This window comes from Tursiops truncatus, chromosome 14, assembly GCF_011762595.2.
Source record: "Tursiops truncatus isolate mTurTru1 chromosome 14, mTurTru1.mat.Y, whole genome shotgun sequence".
Lineage (NCBI taxonomy): Eukaryota > Metazoa > Chordata > Mammalia > Artiodactyla > Delphinidae > Tursiops > Tursiops truncatus.
The window spans coordinates 60,053,551-60,080,050 of NC_047047.1; the positions used below are offsets into that span (position 1 = coordinate 60,053,551).

At 42.0% G+C, this 26,500-nt stretch overlaps 1 protein-coding gene across 5 annotated transcripts in view; it reads right to left on the bottom strand.

The window, feature by feature from the left end:
• The window catches only part of CRIM1 (cysteine rich transmembrane BMP regulator 1), a 208,751-nt gene that overhangs the window by 98,553 nt on the left and 83,698 nt on the right, over window positions 1-26,500 (bottom strand). For 4 of the 5 annotated variants that reach the window (XM_019942869.3, XM_033838733.2, XM_019942871.3 and 1 more), the window contains 2 exons: window positions 13,606-13,848; window positions 12,435-12,555 (listed from right to left, as the gene is read on the bottom strand). In XM_019942869.3, coding sequence (XP_019798428.1) covers window positions 12,435-12,555; window positions 13,606-13,848 — 364 coding nt within the window. The remainder of the gene's footprint in view (window positions 1-12,434; window positions 12,556-13,605; window positions 13,849-26,500) is intronic. The other variant, XM_019942872.3, reaches the window with a different exon arrangement.

The following is a 26,500-nucleotide window of genomic DNA, read 5'->3' on the forward strand; positions in this document are numbered from 1 at the left end:
TCTCCCTCCCACCCTCCCTATCCCACCCTTCTAGGTGGTCACAAAGCACCGAGCTGATCTCCCTGTGCTATGCGGCTGCTTCCCACTAGCTATCTATTTTACATTTGGTAGTATATATAAGTCCATGCCACTCTCTCACTTCGTCATAGCTTACCCTTCCCCCTCCCAGTGTTCTCAAGTCCATTCTCTACGTCTGTGTCTTTATTCCTGTCCTGCCCCTAGATTCTTCATAACCATTTTTTTTTAAGATTCCATATATATGTGTTAGCATATATATTTGTTTTTCTCTTTCCGACTTACTTTACTCTGTATGGCAGACTCTAGGTCCATCCACCTCACTACAAATAACACAATTTCGTTTCTTTTTATGGCTGAGTAATATTCCACTGTATACACGTGCCACATCTTCTTTCTCCAGAGAAGATATACAGATTGCCAACAAACACATGAAAGAATGCTCAACATCACTAATCATTAGAGAAAGGCAAATCAAAACAACTATGAGGTATCACCTCACATGGTCAGAATGGCCATCATCAAAAAATCTAGAAACAATAAATGCTGGAGAGGGTGTGGAGAAAAGGGAACCCTCCTGCACTGTTGGTGGGAATGTAAATTGATACAGCCACTATGGAGAACAGTATGGAGGTTCCTTAAAAAACTAAAAATAGAACTACCATACGACGACCCAGCAATCCCACTACTGGGCGTATACACTGAGAAAACCATAATTCAAAAAGAGTCATGTACCACAATATTCACCGCAGCACTATTTACAATAGCCAGGACATGGAAGCAACCTAAGTGTCCATCGACAGATGAATGGATAAAGAAGATGTGGCATGTATATGCCTTTCCTTTAGATGGTAAGCTCCTTGACATCAGTGTCTACATCTTATTCCTACAAGGTTAGCATAACATCCAGCACATGATAAACACTCGAATATTTGTTCTCCACACAGACTAAAAACACTGTAGGATTCTGATGCTAGGACTTGCCACAGTTTAACCATCTATAAATTTAACCAAAAGCATATACTGTGGTAGGCAATGATGAGATTGAGACTTACAAGGTGCAACCTTGTCCTCAAAAAAGTACACAATCTAATGTCTTAGGAAGTGTCATAAGAGTCTTCAAGAATCCATGATCTAGTTATGGAGATCAGAGTACTCCATCATCTTATCGTAAGAGTCATGACATACAAACAAAGGCAAAATCAGGAAAGGTTCATTTAAACTGCACTTGTCTGTGTGATACATTCACAAGAGACTAACTGAGCATCAAGTCCAAGAGAAACCAGCTGCCTCCACCTTCAGGGTTGCAGTCAAGCAGTTAAACATCTGCTGGGCAAATATAACCCTGAACCCTCTGCACTCTGTGTCCACACAGTAATGAGTCTTATCACTTACATCCCACGTAAAGGTGCAGATGAAGAGTAAAATATAGTACACCAAATTTGGGGTTGCTTCTGGTATTTCCAGAAGAGGTAGGATTTGAATATGCTAGATTTGCTTATTAGTTACGTAAATACCTTCACAAAACATTTTTGCAGAACTGTCTGGAGCTGTTCTCCCGTTCAGCTGTGTCATGATGATGATGATTTCAAATGAGGGTGGGTGGGGAAAGCCCTCTGAGGTTCAATATTATCCAGGCTGTGCACTCCACTTTCCAACCTAATCGAAAGTCTTATGGAATTCAGCTGAGTTACTCTCTTTGAGCGAGGGTCAGAAGGCCGTGTCTTTATCATCTGGTGATGGCCAGGCTCACTCAGATCAAACTGAAAGCCTCTGAGTGAGAGCCCTGAGCTTTGTTTCAGGACTGAAACAAATATAAACTAAGACTAGACACTGGTCTAATGTATGGTGAAACGCCAAAGACATAAGGCACTAGTATAGGAAGTGCAGGGCTTCCACATCTGAAGTGAATTATTGACAAATTAAACTCTCTACTAGGGAGATAGTTCATCTCCAATGGGCAAGGGCTTTACTTCTAGGAAAGCATATTTTCTTCATTCTGGGGATAAGTCCAATAATAACATGGAATTCCTACAATTATTTTGTTTTAAAAACATCAGAGTTTAATATAGACTCTGGCTTTTTTCGTCATGAGTTGACTTGCTCTTTTGGGCCAAAAATTACTGTGACAGAGGGCAACAGAATAGATGTTCTTTTCTTAGTTGAGAAAGAAGGGCTTCAAATATATTTCCAAATTTTTCTGCATGTGTTTAGAAACAGAGAGAATGCTACCATGACAGCATGTCAAGAGTCAGGAATGTTTTAAATCTGTGCTATGCTAACCCATATTTTACATATTGGATAACTTACTTTTATTTATTCCCCAAAAGCAGCTGGATAATTATTCAAATTAAAGGGAACAACCAAAAAATGAACTGAATTAGAGATATTTGTCTACTAAAAGATTAATCTTACCAAAAAACCCCCAAAACTGTTATTAAGTGCCGTCTTCTTCAAGACAAGGTCTTGGGAACAGATGGACATGATAATTCATTACAAGAGTCTTAATTTGATAAAGTACTTTTGAAAATGAATATTCAGGGATAATTTCCACTGGTTAGTTTCCATAAGCATGATACATGCAACTTAATTACCTAGCACACTGTTAAGAGCGTAGGGATCTACAATAACTGTTATTTGATGATCTAAAGAACTTAACACCATCTCAAAGAACTAAGGGGGGGCTCCCTGAGCTTTGAAAAGGAACCTGCCTTTTCTGAGCCACATGCAGGAAGTTTCTGGCTTTGACATCCGTGTCTGGTTGGGCTGATGTGCCCTGTGATGACAGTCTTGTCCTCCGTGTTCCTGACCCTTGTGTAATCCTCCCGCCCACCCTCTGGCCCCTCAACACCCTCCTAAAGGCGTCAAGCAGCAGAATGATAGGCTGAGGCTCTGGAGTCAAGACTTGACTGGGGAGCTCTGGAAAGCTGAATCACCCAAGTGTAAGTGTAGCAGCAAAGTCTTGACACTGTCCCTCCAACACTATTACTCAAAAGCGGAGAGATGTTAATGGAGCAGAGGGATACAATGGGACTTCTCTGTAAGATCATACCTGTAGATTCCAAGCTTTGAAACTACAGGCAAATATGGAGGGATATGAAAAATGATCATCAGTGATTCTGTGTGTGTGTGTCTGTGTGTTCCCTTCTTATTACCTTCCAAAGGTCTGCGACTTTTCTGAGACTGGCAGAGGTAATATTTTTAAGGTAATGAGTTCCTTCAAGCCTTGTCCCTATCTTATTCATTACCACCAAGCCCAGTGTTCTCTGTCTTCCATGAGGTTCTCAATGAGTCTTGGCCATTTAACTGAGCATTTCCAAATCTGCACCTTGTTTTCACTCACTGTAGCTTTGTGGTTAGATTAATTTTTTTTTAATTAATTAATTTTTGGGGGGCTGTGTTGGGTCTTTGTTGCTGCGCGCCGGCTTTCTCTAGTTGCGGTGAGTGGGGGCTACTCTTTGTCGCGGTGCGCAGGCTTCTCACTGCGGTGGCTTCTCTTGTTGCGGAGCATGGGCTCTAGGCGCGTGGGCTTCAGTAGTTGTGGCACACGGGCTCAGTAGTTGTGGCTCACGGGCTCTAGAGCGCAGGCTCAGTAGTTGTGGCGCATGGGCTTAGCTGCTCTGCAGCATGTGGGATCTTCCTGGACCAGAGCTCGAACCCGTGTCCCCTGCATTGGCAGGCAGATTCTTAACCACTGTGCCACGAGGGAAGTTCCGTGGTTAGATTAATTTTGCTGTAACTCAAGCGCTTCTGAAAGGAAAAGACAACCTGCCAAAGATTCCATTCTGTTGGCTTCAGCGGGGATGAGTCAATTTCAGGCTATAAATTCTGAAACCCCAGAAAGCTTTTCTAAATATCTACATCCAGTCACAAGAAACATCGTGCAGCAATCTGCTAAGACTCTATTATTGTAATACAATACAGTACCAACAAGACAAATTTTCTTGAGAGCACAGAGAAATCAGGATGGAGGAATGGGAACTAAGCATCCTAGATTTTCAACCTGAAGCAGCAGAGTATGACTATCTAGATGTTGTGGTAAAGGAAAAAAAATTCATGACCTTCGTTCTGGTCATGGGCTGTATATCTGATGTATCTTTCTGATACAATAGGGTTAGGCATCCTTCCTTTTTTCTTGTTTCCTTTCCTGGAATTACAGTGTTTGTAGCTGTTAAAATATGACACAGTATGAGTGAGAAATTGTCTTCTAAGGTCAATGTCTTACAAGACAGAAATAAAACTGAGGCTCAAACAAAGAAAAGGGAACTTAACTCAGTAGACCATTTTTTATTTTAAGAGACATAGAAAGAAATGGTGTAATCATAAAGTTAGGAACAGAATCTAAACCTCTTCCACAAATATAATGCTCTCTGTGTGTATATACAAGTTAGTGTGAAATAAAGAAAAATGCAATAAAAATATGGAGACGCTGCATAAAGAGGAGTGACAGGGAAGAGAGACAAAGACAGACTTTACCTTAAGGGAAGTGGGGTAGCAATAGCTGGGGAAAGACAGGTACAAATACTGGTGTGGGAGCCAGCCAGCAGCCATGCACAGGCTGATGGGAGTTCATGGTGGTGAGCATGCAGGGGTACGAGGATGCCACACCCAGCACGCTCCCCACAACGTACCCAGAAAGGCAGGCGGACAGGCAGAGATATCCACATTCTATGAGAAAGCAGTTTAACACAGTAAGTCCTTATCTTATGGATTCAGCCTTTGGCCACACAGTCTCTGCTCCTGCTATATAAGGGGCTATCTATTTACAGATATTAAAAAAAAACAACAACAACTAACTAGCAATATTCAACTAGCCATTAACCAACAAGCAATCTATTTTGTTGGATTACCACTCAGTTTTCACAATTCAACCAGTTCTGAGCATCCTGGTTTAAATTATTAGTCTAAGAAAAAATTATTACTATTATTTCATTTTGCCTTTCCTATTTTTTTTAAAAAGAAAATGGAAAAAAAAGAAAAAGTAACCGTAATTCTTTTATGACTTCCTTTGGACTTTATCCCCTTCATGATGAAAACCATATATCTCTCCCATTATCTTCTGAGTTCTGGGATTTTCTAAAATTTCCCTTCTCATTTCTTTCTCAGGAGTCTCCTGTCACCAGCAGATTGGGGTGTTTTTTTTTTCCCCTCTCTAAAGGGTTTGGGAAAAGTCAAAAAATTCAAATTTAAGTAGAAGCTACTTTTGAGATCATCAAATCCCTCCTCCCCTCCTTCTCTCTCAGGTAAGAAAACAGACCCAGATGTTGTGAGGCTTGTCCAGATTCATGCAGAAGTGGACCTGGATTCTAGAACTCAGTATCCAGGCACAGGTTTTTTCTGCATAGCACCAGGTGGCGTGTGAAGGAGTATTCTTTAGCTGCTGAACGGTCTACTCACATGTACACATTTGCCCACACACTACACTGTAAAAGCAAGTGTATGACATGGAATGTTAGGTCCCCTGAGTGGTGGGGCCGGAGAGGGGCTTTGGGGAGTGAGCTCAGGACCACAGCAGTGTGGTGCTAGCTGGTGATTTGTGCTCACAAAGCCTGGCTCTGCCACTCAGCGGGCAGGACCCTTCCTGAAACGGGAGAGCCATACAACCTGCCTCCTGTGGGTGGGGCAGCGCTGGGATTCAAGTTCAGCTACATTTTCACTGGAACTGTACTCAGAATCTAACGTGCTCAAGACATTCTATTAAACGTTTTAGAGAAAACCAAAGTCACATAACAGTCAATATTTTAGCCTACAGATAATCTAAAATTTTTAATTATTTTGGACTAAGAAGAAAAAGTTAAAAATGCTTCCAAATCTTGATTTAAAAATAAAAGAGGATTTTCAGTATAGTCTCAGAAAGCAAGAGATATAAATGTTCTGGAAGAGAATCAGACCCTTTAGTCAGAGAGAGGCTGCAGACAGGAGAGAGCTTGGGAACCTGGCTTGATACACTGCACACAACCCAGGAGAAACCCTATTTTAAGTTTTTCAACGTTATAAACACTGACTTAATTTATTTCCACCTCAAAATAACTGGATTGGACTTTTCTAAATAACTATTAAGGAATGGATATTTAGAGACAGAAATTGAAAACAGAATGTTTCAGAACAAAAAGTTGGGGACAAATCTCATTAAAATAAATTTAGAATGGGTGACTGTCAATAACATATTATATTCATTCATCTTCTTAATAAAAACATAAGAACAATTACATAACAAAGCAAAAGGCATAAGGATATTGAAACACTCATTTGACTTACGGTAAAAGGGAATAGAGTAAAGGTATTACTTTTTAGATTTTTAACTAGTTGACTTCTCCCCTGTGAACCTGTATCTAAAAAGCCTGGTGAAAAATTACAGAGGCAAAGAGAAAACTCTGTAAAATGCAGCACATACATTGGGGATAGCAAAGGGTGAGGAGTGCAGAGAAAAAACAGAACAAAACATGATCTGGGAGCTTTCTTCTTAATAAACAGTCTAAGCTGGCCGACACAGGAGGACATGGGATGCACAGAGGTACAGTGCAGGCTGGATCTACCCTCCAACCACACCTGGTGGGTATATTTCTCTCAGACAACTATCCATTCCAGAATCAACCATTACCAAGGGAATTACTATGTACATCTTTGAAAGTTTGGTTTTTTTTCTGTTTGTTTTAAAAATTGACCTGGTTTTATCAGGCAGTCTTATGGCGTCCAAAAATGGCATTCCCTGTTGTGTGATGAGAGAAAACCAAGATTAACTAGATAGTCACAACATTCCATAAGGAGAGGAGTTAAAAATAATGACTGGCTAAATGATGCTTAAAGTTGAGGTGGTGCTCAGAGGCTCCTAAATCATTTATCTACTCCCAGGTGAACTGCTGACTGGCAAGTGAAGGGAGAAGCAGAAACGGAGCAGCTGAGAGAAAGGAGGGCCCTGAGTCCCAGGGCCAGAAGGACATTTAGTCTTTGGAAAGAAGGTCGCAGAGCTGCAACACTCCACCAACGTTCGACCATTAGAAAATGAAACCTAAGGAGGCCCCTATTTTGATGACATGTATGTTATGGTGGATTAAAAATGGTCACAGGGCTTCCCTGGTGGCGCAGTGGTTGAGAGTCCACCTGCCGATGCAGGGGACACGGGTTCGTGCCCCGGTCCGGGAAGATCCCACATGCCACGGAGCGGCTGGGCCCGTGAGCCATGGCCGCTGAGCCTGCGCGTCTGGAGCCTGTGCTCGGCAACGGGAGAGGCCACAACAGTGAGAGGCCTGTGTACCGCAAAAAAAAAAAAAAGTCACAAATTCTTCGCAGCTTCTCCCATCAAGAGGTGGAATCCACTGCCCCACACTTTGAACCAAGGCTCTCCCTGTGAACTGCTTCCACTATCAGAATGCAGTGGAGGTCATGCTGTGTGACTTCCAAGTTCTTGGTCTCTTTTAAGGCTTTGCTGCTTCCTCCCTTGCTTCTGCCATCACACAGAGGAGCCAGGATGAAGGACCACACAGGGGGTGACAGGCGTTTCCAGCCAGATATGTGAGAATGATGCCACCGTAGACCATCTAGCCCCAGATGACCCACCAGCCTACAGAAGAACCTCCCAGTTAAAACACTGAGGCATGAGAAATAATAAATCTTCATTGTTTTAAGCAACTACTTTTGGGGGTGTCTTGTTACACAGCAATGTGTAACTGAAACATGGGTATATTGTGTTAATATGTACTATGCTGATATAAACAAACATGATGGTGAGATATAAATTCATATTCTTTAATATATTTCCTGAACTTAAAAACAACAACAGAACATTGTACAAAAAAAAAACAAAAAAACTGCACTGGAGAGTATAGGGCTTTGAATCAAAGAACCTGGGCTGAAGACTTGGACCTGCTCTGTCCCTTGTACCAAAAAACATTTGTGATCTTGCACAAGTCACTTATTCTCTCAACCTCTGTTTTCATATCCATAAGTTTCTCATGGAGTCAGAAAGATGACAAAATGAGGGCAGCAAAAGTAAAAAATGCTTTGTAAACAGCAAGGTACAAGTTTAAGCTGTCACTGTTACTGCCACCTAGATGTTACTTAAAGACTTTCCTGTTTTTCCTTCCCTGCAAAGACATCATTTGATTTGACATAACTTTCTCTTTGTGAGTTTCCTTTTCCATGGAGGCACTGGCATGCACACATGCACACATGTACAAAGGGTCTTGCAAAGACCATGAGGTGTCATGAGCCCCATGGACAGTCCCATTTTTCCTTTTTGTCACCATGCAGGGTTCAGGCCCAGTTTAAGGCCCAGAGCCACTAAGTCTCATTCCTTTTCACTATCTCCTGAAAGGTATGATGAGCTGCCATACACCTCACAACATATTCTAGCACCAACAGAAGAGAAGAGGATGAAAAGAATTAGCAGAGTGCTTGGACACCTAAACCAAGTTGAGGGAAGGAAGACTTTAAAATGATAATTCTATCACAAAGAATTATATCTAAACAGGATGGAGTTTAGGAGAAAAGACAGCAAAAGAGGGGACAATGAAGGATGGGCCATTAAGAAAACACAGAGACTCAGCAAGGGGAGAAGGACTAACGTATCCTTAGAAAGGGCAGAGGTGGGTGGGAGAACCAGTACTTGTCAGGCATGGAAGTGGAAAGAGATATCCATGCACCATAAGGACATCTGGAGGGGAGTATCTATCACTTGGAAGAGCTCAGCTCATGTTCCATGAACGAATGAATAACTGAATGAATAAATGAACTGAGAACAGGCAACTCAAAAGAAAATTCACCAAGTGAGCAAGTACTTACACCCAAACAGGGCAGTCAGGGGCCTTAATGGGTGACACAGTCTCACTGGGAATGGCAATTCCATTTGGATGGTAATGAAGGAGGGAGGGATTTATTCTTTAAGATGAGGGCAGAATGTCCACAAATTCCTTTTTTAGTCTATGCAAATATAATAAGTCCTACAAAAAAGGGGCTGTGACTTCCACCTAAGGTAAACCTCTAATGCTAAAGTTTCCAATATTTTACCTTACTCTGTCCTGACTATAAAGGGCTTTTCCCCCTGAATTCGCCACACAATCAGTTTTGATCTCAAATGGCTCTAATTTCTTAACAGTGCTCTTTATAAATACACTGGTAAAGGTCAAGTCATCATAACAGGGCTTTGCGTATTCTAAAATGCTCTTCTTTATACCTAATCATGGTCTCAAAGAGAAAACCTTTGACGTGGATCACACACAACGATAAAGTTGGGTAGTTTTCTTCTCTTAAAATACTACCAGTATTACAACATATGAGGCTCTCTTCTTTTCATTTCCACTTTCACGTGATTGTTTGGGTTTTTATTCTCTTATCAAAGTATGACCTGTCTGTCATCCTCCTTAATAAGTGGGAACCCATTTAATATGCTCAACTAGGTTAAGTCACAGTCTGAGTGTATTCTGCATTACTGATTCATTCATAATTAATGCATACACAGAGGAAAAGAAAGAAGACACAATTCCTGACCTGTAGAAATGTCCTTTAGCTGGTGAGACAAGACTTTACCCATGTTAACAGTTACATAACAATGCAAGGAAGTATATGATTAATTGGCAACATGGACAGGATATGTTGGGAGTACCTAGGGAGTGAGACGGGTGTTGGCTGAAGAACAAAGACCTTGTGGATAAAGTAGAATTTAACTGGGAGTCCTGCAGGATGAACAATACTATTAGAAAAGGTAGAATGGAGAGATAAAGACATCTCATGCTTTGAGAGGTGAGCCCAGTGCTTGGAGTGGAGGATTTCTGCAATACTGAGGACTGGCCATAAAGAAGGGGGTTGGGGGGAAACTGCAAGGGTTTTATAGTGAGACAAGGAGTGGTATTACCACCTAATGGCAGGAAGATAATTTTTCTCTTCCTCAACATATAAGTCATCATGGCCAATAGTGGGCCTGTTCATTCATTCATTCATTCATTCACTCATTCATAAATGTCGGTTACCATTTTATATCAAGTCCTGTTCTATGTACCAGAGGCTATAAAATACTCCCTTCCCTGAGAAGCACAGAGAGTAGGAGAGACTGACCAAAAAAACCCAATGATTTCCATGTATTATGAAAAGGGCTATGATAAAGAGATACGGGGGGGGGGGGGAAAAAAGAGATACATGGCAATTAGATTACAAGGGAGCAGAGGAGAGACACCTAAGTCATCTTTAGGGGCTGAAGACTGAAAAACACTTCAAAGAGAAGGAAATGTAGTCCTGAAAGAGGAGAAGTTTGTAGAAGGGGAAGGCAATCAGGGAAGAGCCCACTGCCAATGCAAAGGCCCAGAGCTCGAGACAGCTTGGGGGATGGAGGGGATCCAGTTCAGGTGGGAACACAGGATGCATGTGGGGAAGGGGCAGCAGGGGAGGAAGGGTCACTGACTATTTAAAATACAGGAAACCAAAGAGCTGTGAGAACTTATCTCCCCCTGCAAATAATTTACCCTGGGATTTTTGGATGGCTTCCTTCTCCATGCTTCCAATTTCTTCATTAGAGCCCTTTAACTGAATATCCTTTGGTTCTGAATGCCAAAGTCAAAATTAGGTCAATACGTAATAATCACCCTAAGGTTTATGTTTACCAGACTCACGGAAGCTTGGGGATAAAAACGGAAGGCTTCTACTTGAACCTCCTTTCCAAGGTAACATTTCTTCTAAGCATTCCTGGAAGGTGGCCATCCAGACGGAAAGAAATCTCTCCGGCCCCAGGGAGCTCAGTTTATCTCAGGAAGCAGCCCAGTGCATGACTATACATCATTAGTTGTAAGAAATTTTTTTCCCTTAAATTGAAATTAAGTATGTCTTCCTGTTGCTTCTATCCATTTCGACCCCTTAGAGTGAAAAAAATAGCCTGCTGTGCCTCCTACATACAGCTGGTGCTACGTTACATTTATAACGGTGAATTGAGAAATGTCCCTTTTGCTCTCTAAAGGTCTTGTTAATTGACAACTGGCTTAGTTTTGATTAATTAGATGGTCTTAATATCATGTGCCACCTTCCTTTTCATGAAGACCTTGAAGGGACATCTGTCACTGTTAGTAATACTCCATTTTCCTCCTTTACTGATTAGTAATACCTTATGTTTGCACAATACTTCAACCCTTTCCAAACATCTTCACATAAATTATCACAACGTAGTGTCGTAAGAAAGTGCTACGCCACTGTATGTTACCTTCACAAAAATTTCTGCACCTGTTTTATGATGCACTATAAAGGATAGGGCAAGTCCTGTAAAATATGTCTGAGAGAATCCTACGGTTTCTGACACAACAATAGCTAGTAAATGTCAAAGAATTAACATGTTTTAAGAGAAGGAAGAAGAAAAAAGTAGTTATCAGAACAAACTCTGGATGTCTACTTCAATCATGGACAAATGACTGATACTTTCCTTAACTACAGACCATACACATTCCTACCTTAGCAAACTATCTGTTTAATCACAATTACTCATGCAACAAACACAGATGCTAAGTGCCTGGCACAGGGACTGAGGGAGAGAGAGCATAGATATGGGGTTAAGGAAGGTACCATGTTAACTCTGGATATTAAATGTAAAGCAAAAGTTCAAAGAAATGAGATGGCTTAGTCAAAATCATGACTTAGTGACCTGGGAAATATGGAGGGGAGGACCTGGTAGGGAAGAGGGGAGGGCATTCAACAGGGGAAATAGAACGTAAACCCCATGATTCCAAGCACGGTCTTTCCCAAAGCAAAGCACAAAGTACCAGCTCTATGGTGGTGCTATGAAGACGGTCAAAGATGGGGGGCCTGGGGACCCTTGCGTTCTGGAGTAAGTCTGGCCCTGCAGGGTTAAGGGGATGTCCGGCTACTAAGACTAAACTGACAGCAGCTTTTTCCCCATCAAGCCAAAGAGAGATGTGCTTGTTCCTCCAGAAAGCATTATAGGAATTTAAACTCCTTGTTGCCTCAGCAAGTTATAGGTCTGGGTAGAGGTGTGATTGCAAACGTCAAGGATCCCTGGGGAGCAATTCTATGACGCATGCAGTGTTTCACCCCGTTGGAAACAATGGTTAAACACCTGTAAGATTCACTGCACAGGATAAAATGACATGCCCACTATGGATCGATACCTTGCTGCCTCCCCGGCTCCAGACTGAGGGACACACGTGCCTGTTTAGTTTGCAGCCTGCAAAAGTGCACAGGCACCCCAACCTGAGGAAGCTCTAAGGATTAGGGACTTAACCTGAGGACAGTTGACTTTGGCCCCAGGAACGATACATGGAACTACCAAGTCATAGTAACCGTTCAGTGATTTCTCCATAGAAACAGGAGGATATTAGGGTTCTCTGACCCTTGGAGAAAACAAACGGCATGCCTGAAACCGTGCCTTTCGTGATGCTAACACACAGGACAGAGGAGAAAGCGTAAAAAACGAATGACGGACCGACCTTGTTGGCAGGGTGCAGCAACCGTCCGCTGTGAGTCTGACTTGAGTTTCATAGCTGTCCAGGGGGCACACGGCCTGCTGAACGGAGGGACACTCCACAGTGCTGCAGTCCACGCTGAAAACTGGGGGGCAAACAGAGGCACCATTCACCGTTACGTTTCCTTGCATTTTGAGTCCCCAAACGAAACACTGGCTCTTCAAATTTTTGTAGTCTCCTTGCTTCCTGGAAACCCTGTCTTAGCACTGGCATTTTCATTTCCATCAACGTTAGAGAAGTGTAATATGACCCCAATCTTCTGTTCAAGAAAAGAAGGGAACAAGACACTGAAGAGTTAAGATGCAGACACAGAGAAAGACAGAGAGTTAAACCAGTGGTGGTTCTGGGGATGGTGACGACCAGCCCAAGGCATTTCTGATGAAACAGCTCAAGAGACGAACAAGGGCTTGCTTGGCTTGAGCATTTACCAAGCAGTTAAAAAAAATCTGACCCATGGTTAGAAACTTTGGAAGAGGAAACCTCTGCAGTCCAGACCTATTCACAGACCACATCAGAAACGCAGCCACAAGAACAGAGATGTTAGAAATACCATAGATCCAGAAACAGCTGGGACATGACTACAAAACAAATGTGGCAAAGAAGTTGAGTAAACAGTCAAAGATGACTTAGCACATGCTATAAAGCTAACAGACGGATGGTGGGGAGCTGGCAAGGAGGAAGACTGGGGCTGAGTATTTCATTATAAAATGTCTGGCATTTTGATGCATGTATTTATCTAAAAATAACTTTGTTTTATGTATGATGATTGTTTTTAAATGTAATACTTTAAAGTGACAGATATATCTGCAAATGAGGACGACGACCTCCTCTGGGGGAATGAAGCAGGCAACCACAGTACCATAAGTTTTAACCCTACAGCCCCCATCAAGCATACTTTGAAGGAAGAAAAAAGAAGAGAAAAAGACAGGGTCCCTCTCTGAAGGCACTTCTGTACCAGTGGATTATCTGGTTCTCTGACTGGAGGGCAGAAGCCAGGCTGCTGTTAGCCCAGAGTAGCAAGTTTGCAGCGTCCCACTGTCAAGTGGCCAGGGTGGGGCGGGGGGCGGGGGAAGGCTGGCTGCTGCTGCCCTCTGATGCAAAGCAGCGAGGCTGCTGGGACCAAGCCCGTGCATACCTGGTTTGCACTCATAGAGGTCACAGCACTCTCCCGGCTTCCCTGAGGCTTTGGACACAAGTATGTTCAGGTATCCTGGCTGGCAGACTTTCCGCAGGCAGCCCGCGGGGTCGCACACGCAGCGGCTGGGGAGGGGGCAGCACTCCCCGGGGGGCGCGTAACCCTCGATCAGAACGGAGTCTTCAGGACAACGCGGAGAGAACTGGACTTCACAGCGGGCCTTGGAGCAATCTGGCTTCTCTTCTAAATGGGAGAGAAAGAGTTTAGCACAGGCCCAGGGGCAGCATGGGGCACTTTCCCCATAAGTGCAGGCAGCCCTGATGATAGACTAACTAACAAAGAGTACAGGAGGGACAGAAATCTGGTGAGAACCCTCAAACACAGCTAAGCCGCCCATGGAAATCTTTCCTGTGACCTGCTCATGACACCAGAGCAAGAGGTGGAAGCTGCCTTCTCCATCGGCCCGTCCCTCCCTTGTGTTGAACAATCCATGTCCAGCACATAGACCAGGTGAAGAAAGGCGGAGGGAAGATGCCTATGTGACGCAGAGACTCTGAAAACCGGGCTCAGTCACTGACCAATGGAAAGATCTTTAAGTTTAAGAGGAGTTTTAAGGGCCATTCTTTGAAAACAGTGTACATTTAAACACCAAAACAGGCCCACAAATACCTAATGGCTGCTTTGGGGACTGAAGACAAGATGCATGACAGTCACCACGGAGGAACTCGACCTCCAAGCTCTGAAATTTGAGGAGATGAACAGATTAAGATGATATGAAAGCTTTAGCAAGATGGATATTGAGGCCAAATTCCCATGTAATTTCCCGAAATGGCATCTGGTGTGTTTCTATCCCTAGCAGAAATCCATCAAATGTACCTCATTCTCCTTTCTACAGTATTATGTCACCAACCTATTGCTGCACTTCCATTTTACAGATAAGAAAAATAAATCAAGCAAAGCCCTAGCTTCTGGAGCCCCAGTCCATAGCTCAGTTTCTTGGTTTAAGCTTTTAAGAAACTTATAGCCACATTAGGCCCTTGTCAATTGCATTATTATGAACTGTCACCAAATCTTTAACCGTGGTCATTTTTAAGTCTTTTGTCATTTACAGACAGTTCTGGGTGTACTCTGATGCTTTTGCACAAATGTTCCTATAAAAGGGTTTCATCTTCAAGGAATTCATGGAAAAGACTCTGACAAGTACAGGTTTCTGGTAACTGACTATAGTGCTGAACCGAATGAAGAAGCATTTTCAGAACTCTAATGGAAAACTGATGAATTCATAAAAGTGCTAACAAAAGATCAAGATGAAAAAAAATTAATTACATGGGACTGAGTGCACTGATGAGGATGATTATAATTTTTGTGACTTTCTGTTTGAATAAAAAAAAATCCCACAAGGACTCAGAGGCAAAAAATATACAAATCAATTTTCACTGCAAAGTAAAGGAGCTGTTACTGTGGAGGATTACTGGACTGAATGTCAATATTATGACATAGCACGAGTGTGTTTCGTGTGTGGTAATTGCAATCATTGTTGCTTTTGTTGTGGTCATCCATTTACAATGCTTGGTGTCAGTCTATTTATCTCTTGTAAAAATAAAATATAGTGTGTGTGTGTGAAAAAAAAAACGTTCTGGAGATGGATGGTGGTGATGGTTGCACAAACAATGTGAATGTCCTTAATGCCACTGAACTGTGGCATTAATATGCCTTCACTTAAATATAGTGAAGATGGGGCTTCCCTGGTGGCGCAGTGGTTGAGAGTCCGCCTGCCGATGCAGGGGACACGGGTTCGTGCCCCGGTCCGGGAAGATCCCACATGCCGCGGAGCGGCTTGGCCTGTGCGCCATGGCCGCTGAGCCTGCGCGTCCGGAGCCTGTGCTCCGCAATGGGAGAGGCCACAACAGTGAGAGGCCCACGTATTGCAAAAAAAAAAAAAAAAAAAAAAATATAGTGAAGATGGCAAGTTTTACATTATGCATATTTTATCACTATTTTTAAAATAAAGATACCTTTATTTTATAATAATGCCTTTTTAAACGCAAAAAAAAAAAAAAGAAAAGAGAAGTCTGAAATAAACCAAAAGCACATCATCATGGCCTCATGACCTTGAGTGGAAAGAGTTCGGAAAATGTTGGGTGAAAATGATGCCATGTCGTATTGGGGTACGTTCATAAGCTCTGTCTTTCCTAAAGTAAAATCCACAAAGAAGCACAAAGCAGGGTTAGATGCAAGAGGTCTCCTAGTTCAGCCTTCTAAACTAAAAATTTGAGTCTATTTTGTAGATAAAGAACCTGAGGCCCAAGAATTCAAGCGATGTGTCTAAGGTCAGTGGTAAAATTAAAGCAAGAATCCAAGCTTCCTTACTTCCAGTCCACTTAGCTCTTTATATTACAAAAGTAGGTCTATTTCCAAAATCAAGTGTCCCTCAGGTCATTTCTACCTTGATTGCTGTATTTTTCATTTCACCATCCATCTTCCTTGTGTAACTATTTCTTGTCTCATCAAAAGATAGCACAGGAGAGCCTTCATACTCATAGTTCTAGTAAATTCATTAAAAAATATTTCTTGAGTGCCTGCTGTTCCAGCAGCCTGGGATACACCACAAGAAAAACAAACATAGATCCTGGCCCTTATACAGTTTACAATGCACTGGAGGGTGATAAAATAAACAATAAATATTATAAATAAGCAAACTATATAGTAGCAGAGGGTGATAAGTGCTGGGTGGGGGAACAGAACAGAGCAAGAGGGAATTAGAGTGCATGGAAGAAGTGGGGGGCAGTTACAATTTGGTCGGGGGACTTCCCTGGTGGCACAGTGGTTAAGAACCCACCTGCCAATGCAGGGGACACAGGTTCGAGCCCTGGTCTGGGAAGATCCCACATGCCACAGAGCAACTAAGCCCGTGTGTCACAACTACTGAGCCTGCGTGCCACAACTACTGAAGCCCGCGCACCTAGAGCCTGTGCTCTGCAACAAGAGAATCCACTGCAATGAGAAGCCCGCAAACTGCAATGAAGAGTAGCCCCTGCTCGCTGCAACTAGAGAAAGCCTGAGCATAGCGATGAAGACCCAACACAGCCAAAGATAAATTACAAAACAAACAAAAAACAATTTGGTTGGAACAGGCATCACTGGGAAGCTGATGTTTGAACAGATTTGAAGGAGTGAAGGGTGGGCCATGGAGATACTTGGGAGAAGAGCATCCCAGCAGAGGGCACAGCTACTGCACTCCTGCACGTCCCAAGGGGAGCAAGAGGCCAGTGTGGCTGCGGCAGGATATACAGAGGATACATATATCCAATTTTCATATTACAAGCCCAAGCAACTGTCTTCAGAAGAGAACACAATTAAGAGGAATTCCACTCCTGGATCCCCATCAGCGTGGGCAGAACAAATCAAAGAGCTGAGGAGGAGAAAGCAAATCGTGGCTGTATGGGTGATGGAGTGTGTAAAGCACACTGAGTAGATCTCTTATCTGTCAAACACAAACACATGGTCTCATAATTAATAAGAGTGCTATGACTTTAACTGCAAACAGAACTTAATTTCTGCTCTTGTTAATGTGCTGTAATTAACTTATTCTGTATCACATTCTATTACATTCTCATTCTAGAAAATACCTGGTATGTATAATCAGATTTTTAAAACATAAGCTTCAAAGAAAGATGTTTTCATTAAAACCCAACATATTAGATCTTCCTAGTTATTCTGCTCTTTAAGTTTCTTTTAACAGTCCCAACATTGTCACTGACTGATACGTATTTTACAGCTCAAGCCCTGAGAGATTTATTTACTTCTGAAGACCTGCCTTAGTAACACACGTGGCATAAGGTACCACATAAGGTACCACATAAGAGGATTAAATCTTATAAATGCTTTTTCAACTTTTCTCAAGATTCATATTGGCTTTCCCTTTAATTTACTGATATAATCAATTAGTAGATTTTAAACCAGCCTCGTTTTCTTAGAATAAACCCTCTTTCTAAAGATCCAGCTGGGTGTGACTTCCTAACATTTTAAGATTTTTAGATTAATAAGCTTGAGTAATATTAGCCCGGAGCTCTCTCTTTTCGTGTGTGTGTGCTGGCCTCATCTGGTCTTAGTTCCAGAGTTATACTAACTTTTTCAATGACCTGTTTATCATTCTACCTCTTTCTTGGCTATGAAGCAGTTCATATACCATAGGAATTATCTATTCTTTGATGTTTTCATATAACTCATGAACCTATCTGAACTCAGTATATTTTTAAAGGAGGAAAGAACAGATTTCTTTGTTGGTTATTAGATTATTCAGGTGTTCCACCTTTTTTAGAATTATCTATACTAACATATATTAGAAAGATATATAACATTTATATATATTAAGAAATATACACATTAAGAAATACCTCATTCATCTAGAGTTACAAATTCATTTCAGGCTTTATGGAGCAAGCTTTCTTTTTTGTGGTTTATGTGTTCATGGGTTCTCTCAAGTTTTTGAATCTCTTCCTTGTCTTTCAGATTGTTTACCTGGCTTTTCTCTAGGTTTAAAATTGATGCTTAGTTCACTTTCTCAGAAGTGTGAATAACTTTAATTATGATTTTAATACTTTAGCCAAATATTGCTAAAAATTGCTTTTCTCTAGGTTTAAAATTGATGCTTAGTTCACTTAGTTCACTTTCTCATAAGTGTGAATAACTTTAATTATGATTTTAATACTTTAGCCAAATATTGCTTTGGTTATATTCTAATTTTTGATACGTCCTACTCTCAATGTAACTCATTTCTAATTCAGTTTTGATCTCTTCTTTAACTAAGGACTTTTTAGGACAGCGCTAATAAATTTCTGCATGGCTTTCCTTTTTCCTTTCTTTCTCCTTGGCTTTCCTTTTCAGTTTAACTTATAGTTTCACTGCCCTGTTGCCAGAAAATGTAGGCTATACAATTTTCTACTTCTGTTAATTTCTTGAGTTTATCTTTTGTTTTTGTTTTTTTGGCATGCGTGTATGTACATGTGGCCTATGGCCAACTTTTTGAATACACAAGTATTTGGAAAGGACATGTATTCTCTGTTTATTGAATCCAAACTTGCAAATCTATTAAATCAAGCTTAATTATGACATTCAGCTCACTTACATCTTACATTTTTTACCTGATTTCCAAGAAGGATCTATAAAAAATCTCCCACTATGAACCAGCAACTTCTCCTCATATTTCTAACAGTTTTTACTTTAATTTTTCCAGGATGTGTTGTTAAGTTCATGACTAGCAGGCAGAAGATTCAAGCCTGTTATACTGACTTGGCAAATTGTAAAGTGATGCTTTCAAAGAATTTAGATTTCTAAGATCTAAATCTTTTTTTTTATTTTGTAATCGTTAAGTGTCTTAGCTTTATTCTCCTCTTCATTCTACCCTCTATTCACTTTTCAACAGATAATCTAGAACACTCACCCAGCATCCTTCCCTTCCCCCATCATCAGCCTGTCACTTGAACCCAACTATGGTTACCATAGCATCAGGAATTGTTTTTCTAAAACCTTCTTTCTCAGCCTGTTTCTAAATAATTCTTGCAGTCGACTTCATTTATTCATCTGTGTCTCTACTCCATCTCTCTTCCATGGAGAAAATAAGGAGAAAACTACAGACACACCATATATTTTCTATCATTTAGAAGGCTTTTCTGACATTACCTCTGAATTTTAAATTTTATCCATTTGAAGAGAAGCCTCTCCTTACTCTTTCCCTATGATGTCTAACAAGTCTATATATAGTACTTAACTTAATTAACAACCTCTTCAGTCTGGTTGCCCCTTTGCAACTGGCATCTTAAAAAAAAAAACAAAAACAAAAAACAACTGCCCCAGATATAGAAAGACTAAAGTGACAGGATCACTTGCAACAGAGGTAATTAAGGGAAATAAGCTAGTTTCATCATATTAATTATCTCTCTTTAAGAGGTTAGCCTCAAAATATTGACAGGGTCACCCAGTATTAAAGGGACTTTACAATAATAATGGCAAGTCTGTATCAATCCTAGTCACTTTAACCTACATCTTGGCCAGTTGTAGACTTTTTCCAGGTCCATATGTCAACAGGAAAAGTAAAATCATGATCTACAAGCAGCAAATGCATTCAAGGGTTTTCTGCTTTAAACACAGATTTAAAGAAAACCAAAGACGAATGAAAAACTACTAAATGGAAAAAGAAAAAAAAAAGAAAAATTAGACTGCCAGATTCTCATTCTAGCTATTTAATTTCTGTAGAGCCTCCCACATCTGACACTGAAGCATTCTTCCTCTTTCAAAACCTCTTAAAATGGCCATTTAAAAATAACAGCAGGGCTTCCCTGGTGGCACAGTGGTTGAGAGTCCGCCTGCCGATGCAGGGGACACGGGTTCGTGCCCCAGTCTGGGAGGATCCCACATGCCGCGGAGCAGCTAGGCCCGTGAGCCATGGCCGCTGAGCCTGCGCGTCCGGAGCCTGTGCTCTGCAACGGGAGAGGCCATAACAGTGAGAGGCCCGCGTACCGCAAAAATAAATTAAAAAAAATAATAACAGCAGATATGCTGCACACTTATTAATGGAAAAACAGGCCACGTAAAATGGACCAGTAAATTTAGAAAGGCAAATACAAAGTCAGTGCTGCTGGGTACTCTGTGCTTTGCTGAAATCTATCCCAATTCTCACGTATACATATACATGCACACAGGCAACCCATCATCATTCTGAGACAATTCTTGGGAGTTCCAACTATGGAGCTATTTTAAGGGAACTCAAATTTGGATTAGAACTAATATCACAGAATTTAGCAGATAGAACACAGAGTAAAGAGGAGAAGAGTCTGGGATCACTGTTTTCCCCATACCTTACTCTGGTAATCTCCCTCCTTTAAAACCTCACTCCTTTAGAATCTGAAGTCTTGCAGTAGCTATGGCATCAGCCTAGGGTATCACAGTGGCCACTAGGTGGTCCTGGGAGACACACCTCATGGTACCAGCTGAGATGCAATCTATGAATCCTTCCTTCACCCATTCATTCAGCACATATCTACTGAATGAGTTCCATGTGCCAAGGATTCTAGGCACAGGGCCTGGAGCAGGGAATAAAACAAAGTCCTTGCTTGCCTTCTTGGATTTACCATTCTAGAGGAGTAACATAATAAACAAAGAACTACACAGCATAATGCCAGACGGCGACAAATTCTTTGAAGCAGAATTGACAATACGACTGTAATGCACTGGCCAGGTGGGTGACGCAGGTCTCTCCTGAGGACATGGCACCTGCACGGAGACCTGAATGAAATAAGGGGGAAGGCAGGCAAACTGCAGGGCAAGGGTATCCCAGATGCAGGAAACAGCAAGAATAAAGTCTCCGACGCAAGAACAAACCTACTCGCCACACAGAAAATATTTGTCTCATGATTGTTAAGAAGAAATCTGAATTAGTATAATTCACAGGTAAAAAATACCAGTAAAGACTTATAAGAAAAACATTTTGCTGGATGGTGTTTCTTATTAAGGATTCAATTCTCATGATCATGCTAGAGCAGTGAAGGAATATCTACCAGCTAGGCACCTTCTCCGTGAGGTGCCACGCCTCACCTCGTGCTCACACCCCTTCCCACTCCTGTGCGAAAGAGACGAAATCGGCATTGCTACTTGGCAGATGAGACAGGAACAGAGAGACTAAGAAACTTGGCCAAGGTCACAAAGTAAGTGGCAGAGCCTCCAAAGCACGAACTTCACACTAGTCCACAAGGCCAAGAGCAAAAGTAACTTCAGCTTTCCTGGTATTTGTATGTTGAGTCAATGGCTACATTTTTGCTCAAGTATAGAATGCAAAAGTCATTTGCAGGGACTTCCCTGGTGGCATAGAGGTGAAAAATCGGCTTGCCAATACAGGGGGCACGGGTTCGAGCCCTGGCCCGGGAAGGTCCCACATGCTGCGGAGCAACTAAGCCCGTGTACCACAACTACTGAGCCTGTGCTCTAGAGCCTGTGAGCCACAACTGCTGAGCCCGTGTGCTGCGACTACTGAAGCCCACGCGCCTAGAGCCCGTGCTCTGCAAGAAGTGACGGCACAGCAATGAGAAGCCTGCACGCCGCAACAAAGAGTAGCCCCCACTCTCCACAACTAGAGAAAGCCTGCGCACAGCAACGAAGACCCAACGCAGACAAAAACAAATTTTTTATAAAGTCATTTGCAAAGATAAAGAGGTTCAGGGTCTTCGGCTGTGTCCTCATCACTTTCTGGTTGGCCATCCTCCCCATCTCATTTGCTTCTTGGCCATACAAACGTAAAGGAGGCGCTCTCTTATACCCAGCACTATTTGGTTCTGAAGACTTCTACTACAAGTGCAAGACACATGTCATCCCTGCATTTTTAAATTTAGAGGCTGACTCCTTTAAAGTTACACTGTGAATTCTTTTCATTCACATTCCATGATTTTATCATAACCTTTTTTGGCAAGCTTCGTGGTGAAGACTTGTTCCACACAACCATAACCCCGAGGGGAAAAAATTAGGCTTGTTGATGCAGTCCCAGAAATATTTCATATTTCAGCTTGTTCGGAAACACCAGCTGTACTTTCCCAGCACTTTCTTTTACTCTGAATTTAGGATTTAACAGTGATGGCATCTACATAGAGCCTTTCCCTGGTGGTTTGTTAAACATGTCACATTAAATTGTTTTCAAAAACCTAATAGTTAGTTTGTACCAGAGTGGGATATAAATTAGCCCAATATAAAGAAAAATAATTAAATGATCTGTAAGACCACAACATGCGATCCTTGAACTCAGTGGTTCTCAACCCTGGCTGTGCGTTTAGGATCACTTACAAAGCTTTTAAGAATGCCACTGTCTGGATTCCACCTCCAATCAATTATAGCAGAATTTCTGGGGAAGGAGCCTGGGAATTAATATCTGTTTCTATAGCTCCCTAGGTGATTCTATTGTGTGACTGGGGTTGAGGATCACTGTGTTACTCCTTCAAGCAAAATGGGAATCTTTACAATGAAGTTCTCTACTGACAACAGAGCTTCACCAGGGGCATGTTCAAATATCCTGGCAAACGGCAGCTGGCCAAATGCCAAAGCAGCACTAAGCCCTCCAGATCTCTGCCTGCCTCCAAGTGGTCCAAGCTGTATGCTGAGCCCATGGTACCTCCAGGAATCTCACAGACCACACATCTTTTCTAGGCAGGATGTTACTGAATTGGGTTGAAACGATGCTTTCCATTAGAGCTTTGCTGGACTGGCCGCATCAGCATCAGTATCCGCCGGGAGCCTGTTGGAGCTGCAGAAGCGTAGACCCCATGCCAAGCCTACTGAATCAGAATCTGCATTTTAGCAAGATTCCCAGATGAGACAAACTGCTCTAGGTTGGTGGTTCTCAAACAGCAGTCCGTGGACCAGCACATCAGCCATTTCCTGGGAACCTGCTAGAGAGGCAACTCTAAGGCCCACATCAGACCTGCAGAATCAGAAACTCTGAGGGTGGGGCCCAGGAGTCTGTGCTTGAACAAATCCTCCAGGAGATTTTTCATGCATACTATCGTTTGAGAACCACGATGCTAGAATTTTGATTCTCAACCCTGGCAGCACATTAGAATCCCCTGAGGAACTTTAAAAGTTCAAAAGCTCAGAATACATCCCAGACCAATTAAATCAGAATTACTAGAAATGGGACCCCAGCATCAGTATCTTAAAGTCTCCCTGATGACTCCAATGTACAGTAAGGGTTTATTCACTGTTCTAGCCACCCCCGCAGTCCCCTATACTCCCAGGGGATAGGAAGCCGCTTTAAATCTTAGGACATCTGAATCAACAAGTTCTCTGGAATCTTCCTGGGAGAAATGAGAAAAGCTGAAAGGGGTGTCCAGCATCTGCCTCTGGTAGGTGCTGGGGTAGAGGAAGTAGGGAGTGGGAGAGAGATTAGCTCCCAAACGAGAACTGTGTGCATCCTCCAGGATTTAAAATCCTGACTTATGAAAGTTTATTAGAATTTTGAGTCCAGAGACATTTTATCTCATCATCTGTTAATTCACACCAGGAACATGTATTCAGTTTACTCCCAGAAGGATTTGCCATTCAAATAACTATATTCATGTCTTCATACACGGTAACAAGTTTTCAATATGTAACAATGAATTTATTTTTTTTTAATCTGGCAATAAAGTAAGGCCTAAGGATAGTTTGGATAAATGTAAAAGACCTGAAGATTGGTTTCAAAAAGATTAATTTTACCTAATAAACTATAGCCTTCTCTGAAAACCTCGTGTCCCCTCCTTGCCATAAACACAAGCCCACAAAAAATGAGCGAAGGGACTTCTCTGGTGGCACAGCGGTTAAGAATCCGCCTGCCAATGCAGGGGATGCGGGTTCGAGCCCTGGTCCGGGAAGATCCCACATGCCGCAGAGCAACTAAGCCCGTGTGCCACAACTACTGAGCCTGTGCTCCAGAGCCCGCGAGCCACAACTACTGAGCCTGAGTGCCACAACTACTGAAGCCCACGTGCCTAGAGCCTGTGCTCTGCAACAAGAGAAGCCACTGCAATAAGAAGCCCGCGCACTGCAACGAAGAATAGTCCCTGCTCGCCACAACTAGAGAAAGTCGGCACACAGCAATGAAAACCCAACTCAGCCAAAAAAAAAAAAAGAATGAAAATTATTAAAGAATGGGACAAATGACTGATGATGAAGACTTGAATGAACTAAAGTTTGTATAGTCAGTTCAGCAACATCTTAAGAGGAATCTTCGTAACAGCTTGAAAATGTCATAGAGGCATAAACATTAGAAATGAAGAATTCCCTAGGGTAGCGTTTAAATGGAAGGCAACATCCATTATAGAACACAAACAAAGCCTCTATTGTGCTGAATGATTCTGTGTCTTTGGGTGGGTCACTTTCCATACTTCAAGTTTTCCTCCACAGACGAAAGGATACTGCTACTAACTTGGTTGTTACTTTCTTTAATCGTGACATGGATATAAGAAAATGTACTAAAATGTCAGATGTGAAAGAGGTGAAATGAAGGGTCTGGTGTTCCTCATCTGTAAAATGAGGGGCTGGTCCCTGTGGGTGACTTATGAACATACTCCAGCCAGAAGCCCTGTGAGCCCTTCCTGTGCAGTCAGGTTCCAGGGGCTCTTGGCTTCTGCTCAGCTAAGGAAGACCAACAAATGATTGTTACATTAAAGGAGGGGCCAGTCTTTTTCTTTTAGAACTCCAGTATTTGTTACCACTGTAGAGTTTTAGCAATATAGTAGGAAATGTGATCTTATATGATTTAAAAAAGAAAGAACAGTAAACCAGGGGTTCTGTCAGTAATACTGTCAATAACTTTCTGAGTCCCAGAGGTGGCATATGGATCTCAAGTCTCCAGAAGGACCCAAAAAAATATTATGTGCTGACCTAACGTCTTCAAAGTTTCCTCGAAGTGACTACACTTATGCAGTTAAAATGATCAACAATAAAAGGCAGATGAATAAAGGACGGGTAGAGTCTGCAGAACATGGCTGCTGCTCTGTCTTTGCTGACAGTCGCAGTGCAAATAAAGAACAGCAGGCTCTCTTACTGTTCAACTAACTGGTAGTTCTCATGAGGGTCTGCACATTATGGGGGGGGGGGAACGTGTGGCTAAAATTACAGAAAGAGAGTTGTGAAAAAATATTTTGGCCATTTATTTTTTTCTTCCCCTTCCTCCCTTTCTTATTTCTGTCTGGCTAAACATAAACTACTTGTTTGTAACACTTACTTGTCATTTAACAGTGGTTGCTTTTTATCTCTCTTACATGGGGGTCAGTATAGCTACTGGTTTACCACAAAGATTTGAGAGCCAGAAAGAACTATGCTCAAATCTTGGCTCTTCTACAGCTAGCTGTGTGATCTCAGGCAAGTTTTTTGACCTCTCTGGGTCATAACTGCCTCAGGGTTGTTTTAAGTGTCAAGTGAGATAATAAATATTGCAAGTAGCCCCATGCCTGGTACATCTAAGTGCCCAAGTGATAGTAGTTCTTATCATCACCATCATTAATTATTAGAAAAAGTCTGTGCTTTGAGTCAGACCTCAGAATACTCAGTATACCATTGTGTTAAACTGGGCATAAAAATACTTATTCTACAAGTCTGTTTGGAGACTAAAAGAATATACACATTCTTTCATATATAAAATATTATATAAATGTAAAAGAATATTTCACGTATTTTATATGTATATGTGTATGTGTATAAACATACACACACACACACACACACACACACACAGAGGACACTCATAGGCCCTCTTGTTAGTTCACTTTCCTTCTCAGTTTGTTTTAAACCTAATGCCCAACATGGGAACTAGGTATAATGAACACAGATGTGATCATTAAATGTTTGCTATTATTGACAAAGGTAAAGATGACTATGAGGGGCTTCCCTGGTGGTGCAGTGGTTAAGAATCCGCCTGCCAATGCAGGGGACAGGGGTTCGAGCCCTGGTCCGGGAAGATCCCACATGCCGCGGAGCAACTGAGCCAGTGTGCCACAGCTACTGAGCCTGAGCTCTAGAGCCCACGAGCCACAACTACTGAGCCCACGAGCCACAACTGCTGAAGCCCACGTGCCTAGAGCCCGTGCTCCGCAACAAGAGAAGCCACCGCAATGAGAAGCCCGCGCACCGCAACGAAGAGTAGCCCCCGCCCTCCACAACTAGAGAAAGCCCGCACACAGCAACGAGGAACCAACGCAGCCAAAAATAAATACATAAAATAAATTTTAAAAAAAGATGACTATGAAACACACACAAATATGCCCTATATCACATACATATCTTAACATGCCCAGCACACATTGTCACCCTACTATGCTAAAAGTTGTGCTCAAGTGCTGTTTCTCTGTCAGCTTCCATTTACTTTAATTCCTTT